This window comes from Pteropus alecto, unplaced genomic scaffold (assembly GCF_000325575.1).
Source record: "Pteropus alecto unplaced genomic scaffold, ASM32557v1 scaffold20, whole genome shotgun sequence".
NCBI lineage: Eukaryota > Metazoa > Chordata > Mammalia > Chiroptera > Pteropodidae > Pteropus > Pteropus alecto.
In genome coordinates this window covers 152,983-174,858 of record NW_006436298.1, presented here as the reverse complement: position 1 = coordinate 174,858, position 21,876 = coordinate 152,983, and the positions used below count along the sequence as shown (strand labels likewise).

Genomic DNA, 21,876 nt, shown 5'->3' with positions numbered 1-21,876 from the left:
CCAATCTGGCAATCAGCAGAGTTTATTAAGGGAAACTTAAATGGGAGGCACATCTTGGGCAGCTGCAAGGTGAAGTAGATTTCCTGAGCCAGTTGACAGGTGCCAAAGAATTATATAGGATCAAAGAGGAGAATAGTCATGGGTACTAGTATGTGAAGGCTTCCAGGTATGAGAAATTGCTTTTCATGCTTGACCAGGTCAGGACAACAGCCTGTTCCAAGAACCATCATGTAGCTGGAGGCAGGGGAGGGATGCTGATTCAGTCAGAATGAACATTGATTAATGATCAGAGACAGTCTTTAAGGGGGAGTTTGCAGTAAGCAGTCTTTCTGGGCCAGTCCACCCTTCGGTCAGACAGCACTCATGTTACGAAACAGTCTCTCCTCCATAGTGCTGAAGGACGGAGAAAGAAAAAAGAGGGAGGGAGGAGGGAAGAACACTCAAGGATGTGAGAGATAGGCAGAAGCTATAATTACTTTTTATGATCTAGTTTTGGAAGTCACAGGCCCAGATTCAAGGGAAGGAGCATAAACCACACCTGATGTTGGAGCACTGTCACTGTTACCTTGTAAAAAGAGCATATGGGATGTGGATTATTGGTGTGGCCATCTTTAGAAAATACAATATGCCATATTATCCAGTGTAGGCTAAAAAACCTATTCACAAAGAATTTATGGGTGTGAACAGCCAGAAGCCCTTGCCTTATCTTCTGAAAAAGCAACTATTGTTCCCTAATTAAAAATAGAAGGAAACAATTGATTTAGAGATAACATTGTCTTTTGCAGATGAAGAATTCTAAAGAGGTATCTTTTTATATAGATTAAGTATAAATAATTAGTAAGTTATTGATGCCCAGGAGGATTAACTCAGAGGTGGATAGTGAAGTAAAAGAGTCGAGATACATTTTTTTCTAATTTATTTTATCCTTCTGATTTCTGTTTCACTTTCATTGAAATCAGTTTATGGATTGTTACTGGTTGTAGTTGAAACAGTGCTTATTATATATTATATTTTGTAGGCCGAACTTGATGCTTAACCATCATTTATAACTTTCAATATGAAAGTTAAGATATTTAAGTTTGAAACTAGTGATTTCAAACTGTGACTATGACGCATATATTCATTCATTTGTTCATTCAACATATAACAAGCAATATAAAGGTGACTAAGTCAGGGCCTTCTCTTTAAGGACCTCCACAGCCTGGAGATGAAGATAGATATATAGACAGTTATAGTGTGCTATGTGTAATATAAATAATGTGATATAAATGTACCAAGTACTAATACCCAGAGAAAGGAATGCCTTGGTGTGGAAGTGACAGTTGTGTGGGTAAGAGAATAAATTTGAGCAGAATCTGAAATATTTCATAAGGAGAAGAGGGAAGGGCATTCTAGATTGAGGGAACAGTATATAGAAAGGTCTAGAGATCTAAAGTAATTTGACATGTTTGAAGAAGGCTGAGTAAACTTGATGTGGTTGGGATATAGAGTTTGTGGCATGTGGGTGATGTGAAAGAGCTTAGATTGATAAGAGTTTTGTCTCTAAGTGTGGGTGCTATTGTTACATTTTAAGTATTATAGCCATAATTAGATTTGTATATTAGAGAACCCTAGGGATAGCATTTGAAAAATTAGAAGGGGAAGAGACTATAGGTAAGAGAATAGTTGTGAAGCTATTGTGATTCTTCATTTATCTATCTTTATACTGAATGAGATGTTTCTTTTTTAATAAAATTATACTTAACTGCCTATAAATTAAGCACTGTATTTAAAACTCTTTAAAGCTAATAGCAAAATATTAATGCAGATAATATAATGGTTCTGTTAGCTGATTCAGCTCTTATTTATATTTCAATAAAACTGATTATTTTCTCATTCTGGTTTCAGATAACAAAGATGTTAAATGCAAAACCAGATGATGTTTGTGTAAAATCATCACTGTCCAAACTCAGAAGCTCAGAACGGTGGGATCTCTCTTTGCAGGGGGTAAATAAAAACTAATTTCTTTTAAGTATACAGTGTTATTTGGTGTGTTTAAAATATTTTAGTAAAACTGAATTTTTATTTTCTTATGCGTTCTTTTGTAGATTTTCTTGTATTACTTATTTGCAGATTTTAAATTAGCTTATTTCTGGCATATGTTGAACTGATGCTCTGAGGTTAGGGTCTTCTTCAGTTTACATCAGAGCATACCTTATACATTCTTGTTTTCCTCGTGACATTGAAATCTCATTGTTGTAAAATAAATTGTATTTTAAATTTATGAGAATATCAAGCTTCTTAGAATCACATGCTCATTCTTTTTTTTTGTGAATTTGAAGGCATATCTTAGAGGGTAACACTGTAGCACAGCTGTTTTTCAAAAGATATTCTGATTATAAATCTGGACTTTAATTTTATCCCTATTAAGCATTATTATAGAGATCTCATGAATAAGGCTTAAGATAGCACTTTTTAAGTATTATTTTTTCTCTTCCCTGGCATAAGTCATGGTCAGTTTTTTAAAGACAATTTTTCTCAGATTTTCCAGTTTATCCATTTGATGCTATATTAGTCTGCTAGGCTAACATAACAAAATACCACTGACTAGGTGGCTTAAACAACAAAAATTTATTTTCTCACAATTCTGGAAGCTGGAAGTCCAAGATCGAGATGTGTACAGGCTTGGTTTCTCTTAAGGCCTCTCTCTGTGGCTTACAGATGACTATTTTCTTGTTGTTTCCTCATATGGCCTTTTTTTGTGCCCCCACATCTCTGGTATTTCTTTCTGTTCTTATAAGGACACCAGTCCTGTTGGATTAGGGCCCTGCCTTATGACCTCATTTAACCTTAATTACCTCTGTAAAGGCCTTATCTCCACATACAGTCATTTTGGCAGTTAGGATTCAACATATGAATTTGGTGGGGGGAGGGGACAAAATTCAGTTCATAACTAGCATTTTAAGATAAACTTTAACTAACTTTGAATATATATGTTCTTATGTTACAGACAAGAAGAATTAACCATTTATTATAACTTGTTCTCAGAGGAAAGATTTGTCATTAATATTAGTTGCTTTAACATTATTTAAAATTTTAGTTATTAAATCATGAAGTTTTTATACAATGTGCAAAAAAGGGAAATAATAAATGGGACCAGATGATTTCTATTGACATAAAAAGAAAAAATATTTTATAAGGTTAGACAATTTGGACTGTATACAAAGGTATAAGGGAAGCAAATAAAAAATCCCTTTTTCCTAAAGGCAACCACTATTAACAGTTTCTTTTTCCTTTCAAGAAAAAAACAAATGCAGATGCCCACAAATGATTTTTATATTGTTTTTTTTTGATTGTTGCACAAAAGGGATCATGAAATACATACTGTTTTGTGCTTTGCTGTTTTCAGTTAATAATATATCTTAAACTTTTTTTCTAACATATCCAGATCTACCTTTCTTATTTTTTGATGGCTTTGCAGTATTCCAAAGATATACTACATACCATAGTTTATTTACTTAGTGCACTGATATTAGTTTTGTTGTTTCCAGTGTTTTGTTAATAGAAACAGTGTTACAGTGAACATCATTTTTCATCTGTAGGGGCCCATTTTTGAGTGTGATTGCTGGGTCTACAGGAATTTGTATGTTAAGTTTTAGTAAATATTGCAAAATTGTCTCACAGAAAATTCGTACTAATTTATATTGCCATCAATGAAGTCTCCCAGTTATCTACAAACTTACTAGCACTGGGTATAACCGCACAGTAAAATTGTTGCCAATTTTTTTATTTAAAAAAATTGTTGCCAATTTAATAGGAAGAAAAAAGATACTAAGAAAATGTTGTCTCTTTGTATTTATATATTGTATTTTATGTTAGAATATTGAATTGAGTAAAAATTATGAATTATATATAGTTGGCCCTCCATATTCTTGGGTTCCACATCCATGGTTTCAACCAACTCCAGATGGAAAGTATATGGAAATAAAATGTTACGTTGTTGCTGACGTGTACTGTGTAGTTAGTACTCTTATTGCTTAGGTGATTACAAGGGTTTTAGGAGCTCTGTGCCAGGAACTGGGGTCAGACACCAATATATATATATTTTCCGTTGTTTCACCTTCATCGTTTCATCCATGTTATAATGTGTCAGAGGTTCCTTCTTTTTTAAGGCCAGATAATATTTCATTGTGTATATATATGTGTGTATATATATATACCACATTTTGTTTATTTGTTCATTCCTCAGTGAGACACTTGAATTGCTTTCATCTTTTAGCTTTAGTGAACAATGTTGCTGTGAATATGGGTATACAAATATCTCTTCAAAGAAGACAGTGTTTTCAACTTACTATGTATATAATCATCATACATCCTTATGAGATAGCTACTATTATTGCATCCATTTTCAGATAAGGAAATTAATGCAGAAAAATATGATAAATAATTAGATTCACACTGTATATTAAATCAGTTTTAACTTTCTAATCAGATTAAATCTAACCTGTTAGATGTCTGACTCTTGCCTAAAATTTTCATACAGCATATTATAGGGAACCAGTTGTGATTCCTTCCAGTTATAAATATAGTTAATTAAGAATCACAGGCACTATTTAACTTGGCATGTAATACTTTTTATTATTTCCTTCAAAAATTTTCATAGTTATGTAAGCTTTAGAATCTTAAAATGTTGGTTGTCTGACTAAAGTTACCTTGAAATTTTAAAATCCATTTCTACTATTTTTTTGTTAGACTTACATTTCTGCGATAGCAAAAGAGCCAGGAGTTTTGTAGATTGCATTTTTCCCCCTGTGTGAACTGTTATGAATTTAGCTGTTTTATCTTGAATTTCTAAATAAAATGAAAATATAAGTACCTCTTTATTGTCATATTGCTATATTTATTATTAAAATTTTATTTTTTTCCCCAGTGGGAAAGAAACCTAAGAAACAAGGTCCTCTCTCTAGACCATAAAAGTAAAAAAGGTGTTCGTGGGTGTCCTGTCACTTCCAAGACATCACCAGAAAGGTAAGATATATATGTATGTATGTATAACATAGGATGGGCTTATACTATGTATAAATAGTGTGACCGTGGGTGATTCATTTATTCTCTTTGAGTCTCAGTTACCCCAACTTTTAAAATATTAAGGATTAAATGTAGTGGCCTCCAAGGTTCCTTCTAAGCTCTAACTTTCTGTGATTCTGTCATCTTAACTCCTGGTATTTGTGCATTTGGAATGTCTTGATAAGCTTTAGGTGATAATACAAGAGTTATATACAGACTGATTATAATGCTTGATTTATCATTTGTGTTCTGCAGTGAAATAGATGCTCTATTTAGCAACTGTGGTCATATAGTCATAGTATTAATGAATTACGGATATACTGGAGTTAAATATATAGGGAATTCAGATTGCAATTATCAGAAGGAACTTAAGAGCATTTCATGGTTGGACATCAGTAAATGATTAGAAGGTTATTATTTTACAAAAGAGTATTGAATTTTGAATTTTCTTTTTGAGTAGTACATGAATAAAAAAAACGACAATAGCAAGGTAAATTTTACAATTATTGGGAGAGCACACAAGTTAGAAGCCTGATTGGAGTTCTTGCATTTATGTAAGCGTACTTTATAAGGTACTTAGTCTTATTCTCCCCTGTCTGTAGGAAATATAAAAACATATTGGTGACTCCATAAAAGTTTATATACCTCCTGACCGTCTACCATACAAGGGATAAATTGTTAAGGTGAACAGAGCAGCTCAATAGATGCAATGATTATGCTTTGAGCCTCATAGTAACCTTGAACTCAATTTATAGACTTGGTTTCTCCACAGAGTATTATGATATCAAAAGTTTTATTTGAGAGATGAAGTGCTAAAGTAGAGGAATTATATTTTTTAATTACAAAATTAAACAAAATTAAACATTTTCTGAGGGTTTACATGTACAAGGTGGTTTTATATTACGAGAGAAATATTTTAAAAACCTTGCACACTTCAAAATTTATATCATTTAAGTCTGATTTTCCCATAACAATGCTTGTAAGGTGGTGGGAACAGGTTCTTTGAGGATATCAATATCTGGTTATTGTAACATATTATTCCTTTAATATTGCCTTTCATGTTCCTGGCATTATCTTTGGTATCTCTGATACTTTTCATTTTGTTATTCCCTAAATTATCAGCCTAGCACGAAGGGCAATTGTTTGGCTTTCCTTATAGAGCTTACTACATTTGACTTTTTCAGGCATGTTGTCTGCATTACACTATGATATTCATTTAATGACATCGTTAGAGGATAAAAAAAGATTTTAAAATTTAATAGCAGTGGATATTATTGAAATAAAAGCACAGCAGTACCTGAAATGACCATGTTTTTAAAACACAAAAAGAACAATTGTTGACATAGTCCTGACTAAGGAGGATGGATGGTTCTTTTTATTGGTCAGAGTGATGCAGCCACTCTGCAATAGTTTTGTTTACTCAGCTGGCCAGCTTCGGAATAATACACTGTGATTTCTGACAATTTTTTATATTTGGAGGGCTTTGTATTATTTTAAAATTTGTACCTGATGTAATACTGTATGTATTGTTTATTAATAGCTATATTGTATTAGTTCAGATTCATAAAGTTAAAATGTTCAGAAGATTCTTCTGCATTGTATTTGTGGGGAAATTGAAAGTGAAAAATTTTTTGAATAATCTCTAATGTATGGTAGAGAGAACCTGACCAAATCCTAATAGCATAAGCTTAGGAGGGTACTTCTCTGTACCTAAACTAGTTTTTCTCTACCTTTTCTGAAGGTTCTGGAGCTTTTGATTCTTAACCTTTTTTCAAATCTTCTACTTGCTAAATTCATGTGGGTGAAATGTTTGAGATGGTTAGAATGTCTGGAAACTGAGATGGGATAGAATGTAATGAGTTGCTTAGATGAAAGTTGGTTATGAGAGTTAAATTAACAGGCAGAATTAGGAAGTGATTTTTTTTCAGAACAATAAACAGGAATGGGAAATCATCATATATTTGTGTCCCGTTACAAAGGATATGTATATTTGTAAAATTCTCTTGGGCGGATCGAATATTTTTAGGCAAGAGCCAGTTTTGCTTCCCTATTCTCCAGAATTTTTTTCCCTCTTGATCTCATTTTCACTACCAATGAGCTATAAAATTTACTTATGTACTTAGTTCTCTGATAATATAATGTTCTCATCAAGTCACTATTCTTCCTACCCCATTAATTATTCCTTTTGGTATATCATTAACAGAGTACATGAGTAATATTATCAGACTGGACTTGAATACCCTCTATAATCATGGCAGCTAATATCTGTTGGGTGCTTATTATATGCCAGGGAGTAGGTTAAGGCTGGATTATGTCATTAAACTTTCACAACTCTGTGAGATATAAATAGTATTGGCCTTATTTCACCGATGAGGAAATTTAGGGCCTCTAGTTCATTATAATGTGGAGGAATATTGTTAGTATATCTCTGGAAAATCTATTTTAACAATAGACTTAATTTTTTATTTTAGTCACATATATTACTGAGTTTTGCTAGGCTATATGTTGAAACATTTTATAAATTGCTGCTGTGTAATCAGGGAAGTAGAAGCAACAAAAATAAATCTAGAGAGGGGAAAAAGTTCCTTTAAATTTGCATTACTTTAGAACCTCTAATCCTGTCTTCAGTGTTTGATCTCATTTTTGAAGATCGCAATAACTTTCAGTGTCTTTTTTAAAAAATCAAGTTTTATTGCAATGTAATATACTATTTTAAAATTAACCCATTTTGTCTATAATAATTTTAGCACATTTACAGAGTTGCACAACCATCACCACAATCTAATTTTATTTTTTGTTTTTTTAAATAAGAGACCATTTTATTTTATTTTTTTTTTATTATTTATTATTATTTATGCCTACAGCACCTAGTCTTCCTAGGTGATCTCCCATTCAAATACTAACCAGGCCAGACCCTGCTTAACTTCCGAGATCAGACATTGGGCTTCTTCATGGTGGCTTAAAGTATACAATTCAATGGTTTTTAGTATAGTCACAGATTTGCGGAACCATCATACAATTTTAAAACATTATTACCTCAAAGAGAAACCTGTACGTACCTTTTAGCTATCACCATTCTGACCTGTAGCCCAAAGCAACCACTAATCTATTTTCTGTCTCTATAGATTTAACATTTTTGAACACTTCTTATGAATTAAATCATACAATATATGCTTTTTTGTATCTGGCTTCTTTCACTGAGCATATATTTTTGAGGTTTATCCATGTTGTCACATGCATTAGTACTTTTTTTCTTTTTATTTGTTGAATAACATTTCATTGTGGATATTTGTTGTTTATCCATTCAGTTAATGGACATTTGGGCTTTTTCCACTTTTTGGCTACTATGAATAATGTTGTTATAGAATTCGTATTCAAGTTTTTGTGTAGACCTATTTGTCTATTCTATTTCATTTGGAATTCTATGATTGGAATTAAACTGCCGAACTGTTTTCCAGAACAACCCTACCATTTTACATTCTCACTGGCAATGTATGAGGTTTCCAGTTTTCCCACATCCTTACCAATACTTGTTTTCCCTCCTACCCTCCCTCTCTTCCTTCCGTCCATAGATATCCTAGTGATTATGAAACTGTGTCTTGTTGTGATTTTGATATGAACTTCTTAATGACTTTGAGTGTCTTTTCATGTGCTGTTTGGTCATTTGTATATCTGTCTTGGAGATATGTCTGTTTAGAACCTTTGCCCATTTAAAGATTATATTTATCTTTCTGTTAAGTTGTAAGAGTCCTTTATATATTCTCAATGATACAAGTCCTTCTCAGATATATGATTTGCAAATATTTTCTTCCATTCAGCTTTTCACTTTCTCAATGATGTTTTTTGAAGTACTAAAGTTTTTTCATTTTGATGAAGTCCCACTTACCTATTTGTCTTTTATGCTTTTGTTGTCATACTTAAGAAACTATTGCCTAATCTGAGGTTATAATGATTTACTCCTGTGTTTTCTTCTAGGAATTTTATAGTTCTAGTTCTTACATTTAAGTCTTTTATCCATTTTGTTAGTTTGTTGGTATGTATGAGAGAGATACTTAAATTTATATTTTCATTTGTGAATATACAGTTGTCTCATCACCATTTATTGAAAAGATACCCATTTTCTTGGTACTTTTGTTGAAAATCAATTGACTATGTATAAAGGTTTATTTCTGGATTTGCAGTTCTATCCCATTGATCTGTATGTCTTTCTTTATCCCAGTACCACTGTGTCTTGATTATTAGAATTTTGTAGTAAGTTTTGAAATCTGGGAAGTCTTTTAACTTTGTTATATTTTTAAAGATTTTTTTTTTAGTTGTTCGGGGTTCCTTGCATTTTCACTTGAATTTTATAATCAAGTTGTCAATTTTAACAAAAAAGGCAACAAAGATTTGGTAGAGAATGTGTTGAATCTGTAGACTAATTTGAGGAGTATTGCCATCTTAGCAATATTAGGTCTTCCTATTCATGAATGTGAGGTATCTTTCCATTTATGAAGGTTCTCTTTAATTTTTTTCAACATGTTTTGCAGTTTTCAGTGTATCTTAGACTTTTTTTTTTATCAAATTTATTTCCAAGTATTCTCTTCTTTCTGATGCTGTTGTGAATGGAATTGTTTTTATTTTCAGACTGGTCATTGCTAGGGTGTAGGAATTCAATTGATTTATGTATGTCGACCTTATATGCAGTGACCTTGTTTAAGTCTTACAAGTTCTAGAAGTTTTTGGAATTTTGTTTATACAAGATCATGTCTTCAGCAAAGAAAGACAATTTTACTTCTACCTTTCCAGCTGGATGCCTTTAATTTTTTCCCCTTGATTAATCATTCTGGCTAAAACATCTAGTACAATGTTAGAGTGGATATTTTTTTTTTGTTCCTACTCTCAGAGGGAAAGCATCAGTCTTTCACCATTAAGTATGGAATTAGCTTTAGGTTTTTCATAGGTGCCCTGCTATGTTTGTGTTCCCTGAAAATTCATATGTAGAAATCTTAATTCCCAGTGTGGTGGTATTTGGAGGTGGGGCCCTTGTGGAGGTGTTTAAATCATGGGCGTGGAGACCTCATGAATGGGGTTACTGCTCTTATAAAAGAGACCCCACAGAGCTTCCTAGTTTGCATGTGAGGATAGAGTAGATGTTGGCAGTGTGCAGCCTGGATGAGGGCCTTCACTTTGACCCAGCCATGTTGGCTGGCACCCTGATCTTGGACTTCCCAGCCTCTAGACTGTGAGAAGTCAGTACTTGTTATTTAAAAGCTGCCAAGTCTATGGTATTTGGTTATAGTGGTCGAACAGACTTAAGACATGCCATTTTTCATGTTCAGGAAGTTATCTTCTGTTCCTGATTTGTTTCAGGCTTTTTATCATGAATGTGCATTGGAGTTTGTCAAATGCCTTTTCTACAGTTATATCATGTAATTTGTATCCTTTATTAAAATAATGTATTACGTAAATTGATTTTTTGATCTTAAACCAACTTTGCATTCCTAGGATAAATCCCATTTGAATATGATGTATGAACCTATTTATATGTTACTGAATTGTTTACTAGAGTTTGGTTAAGGATGATTATGTTTGTATTCAGAATGGAAATTTGACTGCAGTTTTCTTATGTTGTCTTTGTCTGGCTTTGGTATCAGGCCAATACTGGCCTTGTAGAATGAATTGGAAAATGATCTCTCTTCTCTTGTTTTCTGGAAGAATTTTTGGAGGATTGGTATAATTCTTTAAACGTTTGGTAAAATTCATCAGTGAAGCCATCTGGGCATTGGGGGGTGGGTGTGTGTGTGTGTGTGTGTGTGTGTGTGTGTGTGTGAAGTCTTCAAATTACGAATTCAAATTTTTGCTTGTTATAGCTGTATTTAGATTTTCTATTTTTTTATGAGTCACTTTTGGCAGTTTGTGTTTCTCTAGAAATTTGTGCATTTTATATGTTATCTAATTTGATGGCATACATTCGTTTATAGTATTCCTTTATAATCCTTTTCGTTTTAGTAGTATTGTTAGTGATGACTGCTCTTTCCTTCTTGATTTTAGTAATTTGAGTCTTCTCTTTTTTGTGTGCAGTCTACCTAAAGATTTGTTAATTTTGTTGATCTTTTCAAAAAAACTTTTGATTTCATTCATTTTTTTCTATTAGTTTTCTATATTCTGTTTATTTGTACTATAATCTTATTTTCTTTGTTTTGCTTGTTTTGGACATAGTTTGTGTTTTTTTTTTTATTTCTTAAGGTGTATGGTTAGGTTGTTGATTTGAGATCTGTCTTTTCTGATATAAGCATTTGCAATTTAAGATTTTCTTCATAGCACTATTAGCTGCATTTTATTAATTTTTGTGTTGTGATTTTCTTTAAATCTCAAAAGTATTTTCTAATTTCAGGTATGATTTCCTTGACCCATTTGTTATTAAAGTACATATTATTTAATTTCTGTATATTTTAAAATTTCAAATATTTTTTCTGTTGGTAATTTTTAAAAATTGAGATGTAATGGACTTATTATATTTGTTTCAGGTATACAACATGATTTTATATGTACATATATTGTGAAATGATCACCACAGTGAGTCTAGTTAACACCTATCACCATATGTAGTTACACATTTTTTGCGGGCATGAGAACTTTTAAGATTTACTTTCTTAGCAACGTTCAAATATGTGATATAGTATGAAGTATTGTTGTGCTGCATATTATATCCCTGCCACTTACTTGTCTGTTGTTAATTTTTAAATGAATTTCTAAGAACTTTTTGTATGATTTCACTTCTTGTAAAGAAGTTTAAACCTGATGAGGTTGGAAAAAATGGCGTAGATGAAGCCTTATTCATCCTGTGGCAACCAAATCAAAGTTATGACAGAAACAAGGAGCAAACAGCAAGGAAAAATCACCTAAGATCTAGATAAACAAGCCATACAACTAGGGAGAAATCTAAGAAATCACCCTGCAATGGTAGAAGGTAGGATGGGGTGAGTATGTGAGGCTGCCTGGTCCCAGGAGACTGAGTGGGGCAGAGGCTGTGGTAGCCGGCAGCTGCAGATGCCTCTTAAAGGAGCCGTGTCAAGTGAACTTTCGCAATGACAGACCTTCTCACTCTGAGCACCAGTGATGGTTTGACTGCATAGGGACTTACAGGGGGACACTGAGTTGTTGGAGTGAGGGCCCAGGCGAGACTTGCTCTGTACAGAATTGCCGGTGGTATCCATTATTCCCTGTTGAGCCCTCCCCACCAGCTAGTGCGCAGACTCAGCGCCGCCATAGTTGTGACATCATCAAACTGGATAACAGAGGTCGCTCTGCCATATCCAGGTATGTCCTCAGTGAGTCAGGTGCTCCGTGCTGGGCAGTGCCAAGACTCACACTGGAGCCAGCTGGCCTCGATTTCTGGCATGGCCTTTTGAGGCAACTATAAGCATAGCATCTATCGATTGCTTGCTGAATCTTACCAGGTAGCCCTGGAGGGGCACAGGCTAGGGCTAAATTTGGTCTGCAGCTGAACCCCTCTCAGGACTGTGCCACTGGACACCAACTACACAAAGCTGTACTGATAAGACCAGGAGACTTAAGAGCTTTGCTTAGTATATAGAAATAGATGTAGAAAGGCAGCCAAAATGGGAAGACAAAGAAGCAGAAACCATATGAGGGAACAGAACAGAGAACCAGATAATGGAGTCAAGCAATCTAACAGATGCAGAGTTCAAAACACTGGTTATAAAGATGCTCAGTGAACTTTTGGGAAATATAGATAAATTTAGTGAGAACTTCAACAAAGAGATAAAAAACATAAAAATGGAAATGGAAATTTTAAAAGAGAACCAGTTGGAAATGAAGAACACATTATATGTGATGAGAAGTATATTACATGGAATAAACAAAGTGAATAAAGAAGAGGATCAAATGACATATAGAAGATGGGAAAGCCAATGACGCTCAATCAGAATGGCAAGAAAAAAGAAGCCAAGACTATAATTATAATTTAAGGAGCCTATGGGACACAGTTAAATGTAAAAATACCCGTGTCATAGAGGTACCTGAAAAAGAAGAGGGGGAAGAAGAAGTTGAAAAGCTATTTGAAGAAATAATTATGGAAAACTTCCTTAACTTGGTGAAAGAAATAGACATAAAACCTCAGGAAGCTCAGAGTCCCCAAAACCAGGAACCCCAAAAGGCCCACACCAAGACACATCATAATTAAAATGCCAAAGTTTAAATACAAAGAAAGAATCTTAAAAGCAGCAAGAGAAAAGCAGTTAGTTACCTGCAAGGGATCACCCATAAGAATGTATGCTGATTTCGCAAAAGAAACTGCAGAAATACTTTATCCAGCAAAACTATCATTTAGAGTTGAAAGACAGATAAAGAGCTTCCCAGACAAAAATAAGCTAAAGGAATTTATCATCATCCAAGCCAGTATTACGGGAAACATTGGAGGGACTTCTTTAAGAAGAAAACACATGTATCAAAAATATGAATAAAGACTGGTAACAACTACATTCCTATCAACAAGTACCTCAAATGGAAAAGAATTAAGTACTCCAACCAAAAGATAGGGAAGCTGAATGGATAAGAAAATAAGACCCCTATATATGCTGCCTACAAGAGACTCACTTCAGATTAAAAGACACACAGACTAAAAGGAAGGGGATGGAAAAAGTTATTTCCTTGATGGACCTAGAGGGTATTGTGCTGAATGAAACAGGTCAGATAAAAACAAATATCACATGATTTCATGTACATGTGGAATCTAAAGAACAAAATCAACAACAACAACAGCAAAAGCAGAAATAAAACTCATAGATACAGAGAATATTTAGAGAGATGCTAGGTGGGAGGGGAGTTGGGGGGAAAAAAGGCAAAAGTAATAAGAGATACAAATAGATAGTTTCAGAATAGACATGGAAATGTAGAGTGTATAGCATGGGGAAGATGGTTAATAATGTTGGAATAAATATGTAAGGGAGAAAATGGGTACTAGATTTAGTGGGGCGATCACTTTGCAAGTCATGTGGATCTCTGATCAATATGCTGTACAAGTGAAACTGATATATTATTGTATGCCAGTATAATTGACAAAAAAAAAAAACCACATTGAATTATACAGTATAAATACAAGCAACTAATTGTCTATTCTATTTCAATAAAGACAAAAAGAAAAAAAGTTTAAACTTTATTGAGGTTTATTTTATGGCCTATTGTACGTTCTTTCTTAGAGAATATTTCATGTGTTTGGGAAGAATGTGTATTTTTTTGCTTTGGTGGAGTGTTGTATATATGTTTTATAGATAGAATTGGTCAATGGTATTATTCAAGCCTCTGTATCCTTGCTGAAGTTTTGTTTAGTTGTTTTATCCATTACTGAGACTGGGGTTTTGAAGTATTGAACTATTGCTGAATTATTGATTTCTCCTTCTGTTTTGTCAGTTTTTGATTAATGTATATTTATGTATATTTATAATTAGTATATCTTCTTGATGAATTACCCTTTTATCAATGAAATGTCCCTATTCTCTCTACTAAGATTTTTTTTTTTCTATAAAGCCTATTTTGTCTGTTATCAATATCGCCGTTGTCTGTGGTTGCTGTTTGCCTGGTATACCTTTTTTCATTCTCTTTTGAGCCTGTGTATTTCTTTGAATCCCAAGTGTGTTTCTTGTTGAGAGCATATAGTTGGATCTTAGTCTTTTTGGGCTGCAATAACAATACCACAGACTGTTATTACTGGGCAGCTTTTAAATAAACATTTATTTGTCATAATTCTGGAGGCTAGGAAGCCCAAGATCACGGCCCTTGCAGATTCAGTGTCTGAGGAGAGCTTCGTGGTTCATAAATGGCCATCTTTTTTCTGTGTCTTCACAGAGCCTCTTCTCTAAGAACATTCATGAGGGCTCATGACCTTATTACCTCACAAAGGCCCCACCTCCTAATACTATCACTTAGTGGGTTAGGATTTCAACATATGAAGTTTTGGGGGATACAAACATTTAGAACATAGCAGATCTTGATTTTTCATCTGCTCTGACAGTGTCTGTCTCTTGATTTGATTGTTTAATACAAGGATCTCCAATCCCTGGGCAGTGGACTGGTACTGGTCCATGGCCTGTTAGGAACTGGGCCACGTAGTAGGAGGTGAGCGGCGGGCAAGGGAGTAAGCAAAGCTTCATCTGTATTTGCCACCACTCTTCACCTCCTCAGCTCCGCCTCAGATCATCAGGCATTAGATTCTCATAGGAGCACCAGTCCCTGGTGCCAAAAAAGGTTAGGGACCGCTGGAAGCCATTCACATTTCATGTGAGTCAAAGTGTTTGCAGGGCTATGCTTCTTCTGAAGGCTTTGGGGAAAGATTGCTCCATGTCTCTCTCTTATCTTCTTCAGACATTACTTGGCTTTTAGATGCATCACTGTAATCTTCCGTGTTTACACGTTCTCTTATGTGTCTTCATGTTAATTATCCCTCTGTGTATGTTTATTTTTTTGTTCAATTTGCTGTTTTTATAAGGTCACCAGTCATAATATATTAGGGCCTAACCTGTTGACCTGATTTTAACATTAGATTAGTTCTATAAAGACAGTATTTCTAAATAAAGTAACATTCTGGGGTACTGGGGGTTAAGACTTTAGGATATCTTTTTTGGGGGCACAATTCAACCCATAACGGACCTTAAAGTGTGAGAGAAATTGAGTCCTTTTGGGACCAGTATTTTTTTTTTTTTTTTTTTTAAGGAAATGAATATACAATCTCTCAATTTCCTTTTTCTCATTCTTTATTGCTTCTTAAAAATCCATTCCTGCCTCAGCGATATGTAAATAATACGAGTAAATCTTTGTTTTGTAATACCTTTTATCGTTTGTGTTGGTTCTGGTTATGAACTATTCGGGTTTTCTATTCTTTTTAAAAAAATCAAATTTATTGGTGTACCTTTTACATACACTAATATGTATCGGTTTTAAGTATAAATTTTTAGGATTTTTGCATATGTATTTTTATTGTAAAATGCATACATATACCATAAAATTTACCATCTTAACCATTTTAAATGTATAGTTCAGTGATATTAAATACATTTATAGTGTTGCGCTAACCTTATCATCATCCATCTTGAGAACTCTTTTTCTTATAGTATGAAACTTTATAACCATTAAACAGTAACTCCTCATTTCCCCCTTCCCCCTCAGCCTTTAGCAACCACCATTATATTTTCTAATGTCTATGATTTTTACTACTACAAGTACCTTATATAAGTAGAATCATTCAATAGTTGCCTTTTTGTAGTTGACTTATTTCACTTAGCATTCTATCCCTACGGTTCATCCATGTCATAACATGTCTGAATTTCTTTCCTTTTTAGGCTGAGTAATATTTCACTTTATAGTTGTTTTGCTCCTACATCTGAGCTATTGTGAATAATGCTGCTATGAATATGGGTATACAAATATTTCCTTGACACCCTGCTTTCAACTTGTTGGGGTATATACCCCAAAGTGGAATTGCTGGGTCATTTGGCAGTTCTATTTTTAATTTTAGAGGGACCACCATACTCTCTTCTGTAGCAGCTGCACCATCTTGCATTGCCACCAGCAGTGCACAAGGGTTCTACTTTCTCTGCATCTTTGTTAACATTCGATAGTTTGTTTTATTTTTTTTCAAGATTTTCTTTTTTTGCTTCTATTTAAAAAATTATTATTATTAAAAAATACTTTTCTTTTTTACTTATAGTTGACATTCAAAATATTAGTTTCAGGTGTACAGCATAGTGGTTAGACATTTGTATAATATACAAAGTGATCACAAATCTAGTACCCCCTGACTCTATACATGGTTATTACAATATTACTTATATATCCTACTTTACAACTGCATGGCTATTTTGTAACTGCCAATTTGTATTTCTTAATCCTATCACCTTTTTCATCCACCCTCTCAACCCCCTCCCACCTGGCAACCATCAGATTGTTCTCCGTATCTATGAGTATGTTTCTGTTTAATTTGTCCAATTATTTTGTTTTATAGATGCCACATATAAATGAAATTATATGGTATTTGTCTTTCTCTTTCTGACTTATTCCACTTAGCATAATACTCTCCAGGTTCATCCATGTTTTTGCAAATGGTAAGATTTCATTATTTTTTTATGGCTGAGTAGTATTCCATTATCTTCTTTGTCAAATCATTTATCAGTGGACACTTGGGTCTTGTTTTCTTATCCATTTGGCTATCCTACGTCTTTTGATTAGAGCATTGAATCCATTTACATTTAAAGTAATTATTGATAGGTATATAGTTATTGCCATTTTATTTTTCATATTTTTGATTTTCTTCTTGCTCCTCCTTCTCCTTTTCTTTCTTCTTTTCTCTTCTTTTTTCTTTCTTTCTTCCTGTCCCTTTAACATTTCTTATAATACTGATTTGGTAGTGATGAACTCCTTTAGCTTTTTCTTGTCTGGGAAGGCCTTTATCTGTCTTTAGAGACTAAGTGATAACCTTGCTGGGTAGAGTGATCTTGGTTGTAGGTTCTTGTTTTTGATCACTTTGAATATTCTGTGCCAATCCCTTCTGTCCTGAAAAATTTCTGTTGAGAAATTAGTTGACAGTCTTATGGGAGCCTCCTTGTAGGTAACTAACTTTTTTCTCTTGCTGCTTTTAACATTTTCTTTTTGTCTTTAATTGTTAGCATTTTAATTATGATTTGTCTTAGTGTGGGCCTCTATGGGTTCATATTGTTTGGAACACTCTGTGCTTACTGGGCTTGTATGTCTTTTTCTTTTGCCAGGATAAGGAAATTTTAAGTTGCTATTTTTTCAAATAGGTTTTCAATTTCTTGCTCTCTTTTTCTGGTATCCCTGTGATGTGAATGTTGTTACACTTGATATTGTCCAGAAGTCTCCTAAACTATCCCCATTTTTTTTTGTTTCTTCTTTTTCCTACTGTTCTGATTGAATGTTTTGCGCTACCTTATCTTTCAAATTGCTGATTCAGTCCTCTGCTTCATCTAATCTGCTGTTGATTCCATCCGATGTATTCTTCATTTCAGTTATTGTAACCTTCATTTCTGACTGGTTCTTTTTTGTAGTTTCTTTGTCTTTTTTAATGTTTACTTCTTATTGTTGAAGTTCTCACTGAGTTCATCTATTCTTCTTCTAAGTTTCTTGAGCATTCTTATAACCAGTGTTTCAAACTCTGCATCTGGTAGATTGTTAGTCTCCATTTTGTTTAGTTCTTTTTCTGGTGTTTTGTCCTGTTCTTTCATTTGATACAGGTTTCTTTGTCTCCTCATTTCAGTCACCTTTCTGTATTTGTTTCTAATTATTAGGTAGATCTGCTACATCTCCCAGTCTTGGCAGGGTGGCCTTATGTAGTATGTGTCCTGTGGGGCTCAGTGGCTCAGTCTTCCTGGTCACCTGAGCACTGGGGGTCTCCCCTGTGTGGTTTGTGTGTGCCTTCCTGTTATACTTCAGTCTTGATTGCTGCTGGCACATCAGTGGGTAGAATTAACCCTCAGGCTGACTGGCTGTGAGGATTGGCTGTGACTACAGTGGATGAGCAGTTGTGTGGGGACTGACTCCATGGAGTGACATTCATTGTAGCAGGGCTCTGGTGCCTGCTAAGGCCAGTCTTTGGGTGTATCATTTATGGATCTAATTGAGTGGTGCTCTGGTGTGATCTGATGCCAGTCACCCATGTGTGGGTTCTGGGGCCTCTTGGGAGGGACTCTGGTGCAGTCCCAGGTCAGCTGCTGCCTATGCCCAGCCTAGGGCCACCTGATAGGACCTACAAAGTGATCTGAGGTTGGTAGCTGTCTATGCTGAGCTTGAAGGTGCATGAGAGAGGTTAGGCTATCAACTGAGGCTGGCTGCCACTAGTGCTGGGCTGGGGGCCAATAGGCAAGAGGTACAAGGCTCATTGAGGCCAGCTGCTGCTTGTTTGGTGTTTATGGACCTTTCAGAGAATTTTGGGAAGTCTGCAGTGTGGGCCAATGCCAGCTGCTTGTATCAGCCACTGAAATAGGTTTGGGTCTGTGAGTGATTTGGGTTTGGTGGGTTCTCAGAGAATCATCAGAATGGGGTGAGTTTGATGGAGACTCAGATTTGGTGTCTGCCTGCGCTTGTAGGCTGGGGTGGAAGAGGGCTCAGCAAAAGGAATGATGGTCTCTGCCTGCCAGCTCTTTGTGTGTTGGGGGGCTTACTTACCAAAGTAACAAAATGGTGGAGATAGCGGCCTTTCAGCCCTCACCCTAAGCCGACACTTCAGTTCTTCCTCATATGTTCCTGGTGCTTTACGAGCTGCTGCCCAGTGCCGGAGTGCAGAGCGAGTTTTTCCGTCAGTGAGTAGGTCGATGTGTGGGCCCTTTAAGAGGATACTTGGGTCTACAGCAGCCATTCATGTCACTCATAATCCCTACTGATCTTCACAGCCAGATGCTATAGGGACTCTTCTTCTCGGCACTGGTTGTCTTGGAGTGAGGAACTTGGTGTGGGCCTCTGAACCCTCACTCCTCAGGGGAGACCTGCACAACTGAGATATCCTTCCAGATTCTTAATTGACACATGTGGGTGTGGGACCAGTTCGTTTGGTGCCTCTGACCCTCTTACCAGTTAGATGTGGCTTCTTTATATCTTCAGTTATAAGAGTCTGATTCAACTAGTCTTCTGGTGGTTCTCAAGGGTAGTTGTGCTGTAATTTAGTTAAAATTTTTATGTAGTCTCGGAAAGAGGTGAGCACAGCATTTACCTACTTAGCTATTTTGACTCAAAGTCCAATTTTTTTTTTTTCCCATTATAGCCATCCTAATGGGTGTGAAGTGTTGGCTTCTTTTTGTGGTTTTGATATGTATTTCCCTAATGATTAATGATGTTGCACATTTTTCCATGTGCTTATTGGCCATTTGTATATCTATCTTCTTTGGAGAAATGTCTATTCAAGAGTTTTGCCCACTATTACATTGGGTAGGTTCCTTTTTGTTTTTGAGTTTTAGGAATTCTCTGTATATTCTGAATATTAATTCCTTATCAGATATACGGTTTGCAGATATTTTGTGGTTTGCCTTTTTACTCTTGATATCGGCTTTAATTACATAAAATAGTTTAAGTTCATGAAGTATTGTTTTTCTTCTTTTTTCTTTTTTTTGCTTTTGCCTTTGGAGTTATATCAAAGAAATCATTGCCAAATTCAACATGAAGATTTCCTTTTTGTTCCTTCTAAGGATTTTATAGTTTTAGCTCTTGCATTTAGGGATTTGATCCATACTGAGTTAATGTTTATATATAGAGTTAAGTAGAGGTCCAGTTTCTTCCTTTGTCATGTGAATATCCAATATTCCCAGCACCATTTGTTGAAATGGCTGTCTTTTCTCATTGAATGGATTTAGCACTCTTGTTAAAAATCAGTGACCATAACTGTGAGAGTTTCTTTTTGGGCTCCCTATTCTGCTTTGTTGGTCTATATGTCTGTCTTTATGCCAATACTACAGAATTTTGATTACTGTAACTTTGTAGTAAGTTTTAAAATATGGAAGTGTGAATTTTCCAGTGTTCTTTTTCAAGATTGTTTTGGTTATTGAGAGTCCCTTGAGGTTCCACATGAATTTTAGGATGGGTTTTTCTGTTTTTGCAAACAACGTCATTGTGATTTTGATATGATCGCATTGAATTTGTAGATCTCTTTGAGTAGTATTGATGTCTTAATGTTTAGTCTTCCAATCCATGAACATGATTGTGTTTCCATTTATGTATGTCTTTAATTTCTTTTGGCTGTATCTCATAGTTTACATTTTATGAGTATTTTGCCTTCTTGGTTAAGTTGCTTCTTAAGTATTTTATTCTTTTTGATACTATTATAAATGTAATTATTTTTGTAATTTTCTGTTTAGATTGTTAGTGTATAGAAATGAAACTAATTTTTGTGTTTTGACTTTGTGTCATGCCACTTAGCTGAATTCGTTTATTAGTCTAACTGTGTTTTTTTTTTTGTGGAGTATTTAGGGTTATTTACATACCATCTTTTAAGAGAGATAATTTCGAGGCTGCTTTTCCAATTTGAATGCCCTTTATTTATTTTTCTTATCTAACTGTCCAGAACTTCCAGTACTGTGTTGAATAGAAATGGTAAAAGCAGACATTTTTTCCTGTTTTTGATCTTAGAAAAAAAGGTTTCATCCTTTCACCATTAAGTATGATATTTGCTGTGAGTTTTCTATTTATGGCTTTTATGTTTTTTTAAAAAAATATTTTTTATCATTATTTTTATTAAGTTAATGGGGTAACATTGGTTAATACAAACAATTATATAATTTTCAGGTGTGCGTTATAATATGACATCTATATATTCTATTTTGTGATTACCACCCAAAGTCCATTTTCCTTCAGCTACCATATATTTGACCCCCTTTACCCACTTCAACCTTCTCCTATCTCCCTATATATGACCCCCTTTACCCTGTCTACCTCTTCCCTCCTTCCCCACCCCCTACACTCTGCTAACCACTAGTCCATTGTCCATGTCCCTGACTCTCTGTTTGTCCTGTTCATTTGTTGCTTTTAGGTTTATATCCCACATATAAGTGATATCATGTGATTTTCAACATTTTCAGTATGGTTTATTTCGCTTAGCATGATTATCTCGAGGTCCATCCATGTTGTCGCAAATGGCAGTATTTCATCTCTTCTTATGGCTGAGTAATATCCTATTTTATATGTGTACCACTGCTTCTTTATCCAATCTTCTATTGTAGGGCACTTTGGTTGCTTCCATACCCTGACCACTGTAAATAATGCTGCTATGAACATCGGTGTGCAAACATCTTTTTGGATATGGGTTTTCAAGTCTTTGGGGTAAATACCCAG

General features: G+C 34.7%; 1 protein-coding gene across 9 annotated transcripts in view; it reads left to right on the top strand.

The window, feature by feature from the left end:
• SENP7 (SUMO specific peptidase 7) overlaps positions 1-21,876 on the top strand; it is a 134,713-nt gene that overhangs the window by 31,346 nt on the left and 81,491 nt on the right. For all 9 annotated transcript variants that reach the window (XM_006913060.3, XM_025047740.1, XM_025047739.1 and 6 more), the window contains exons 4-5: positions 1,888-1,986; positions 4,910-5,007. In XM_006913060.3, the coding sequence (XP_006913122.1) occupies positions 1,888-1,986; positions 4,910-5,007 (197 nt within the window). The remainder of the gene's footprint in view (positions 1-1,887; positions 1,987-4,909; positions 5,008-21,876) is intronic.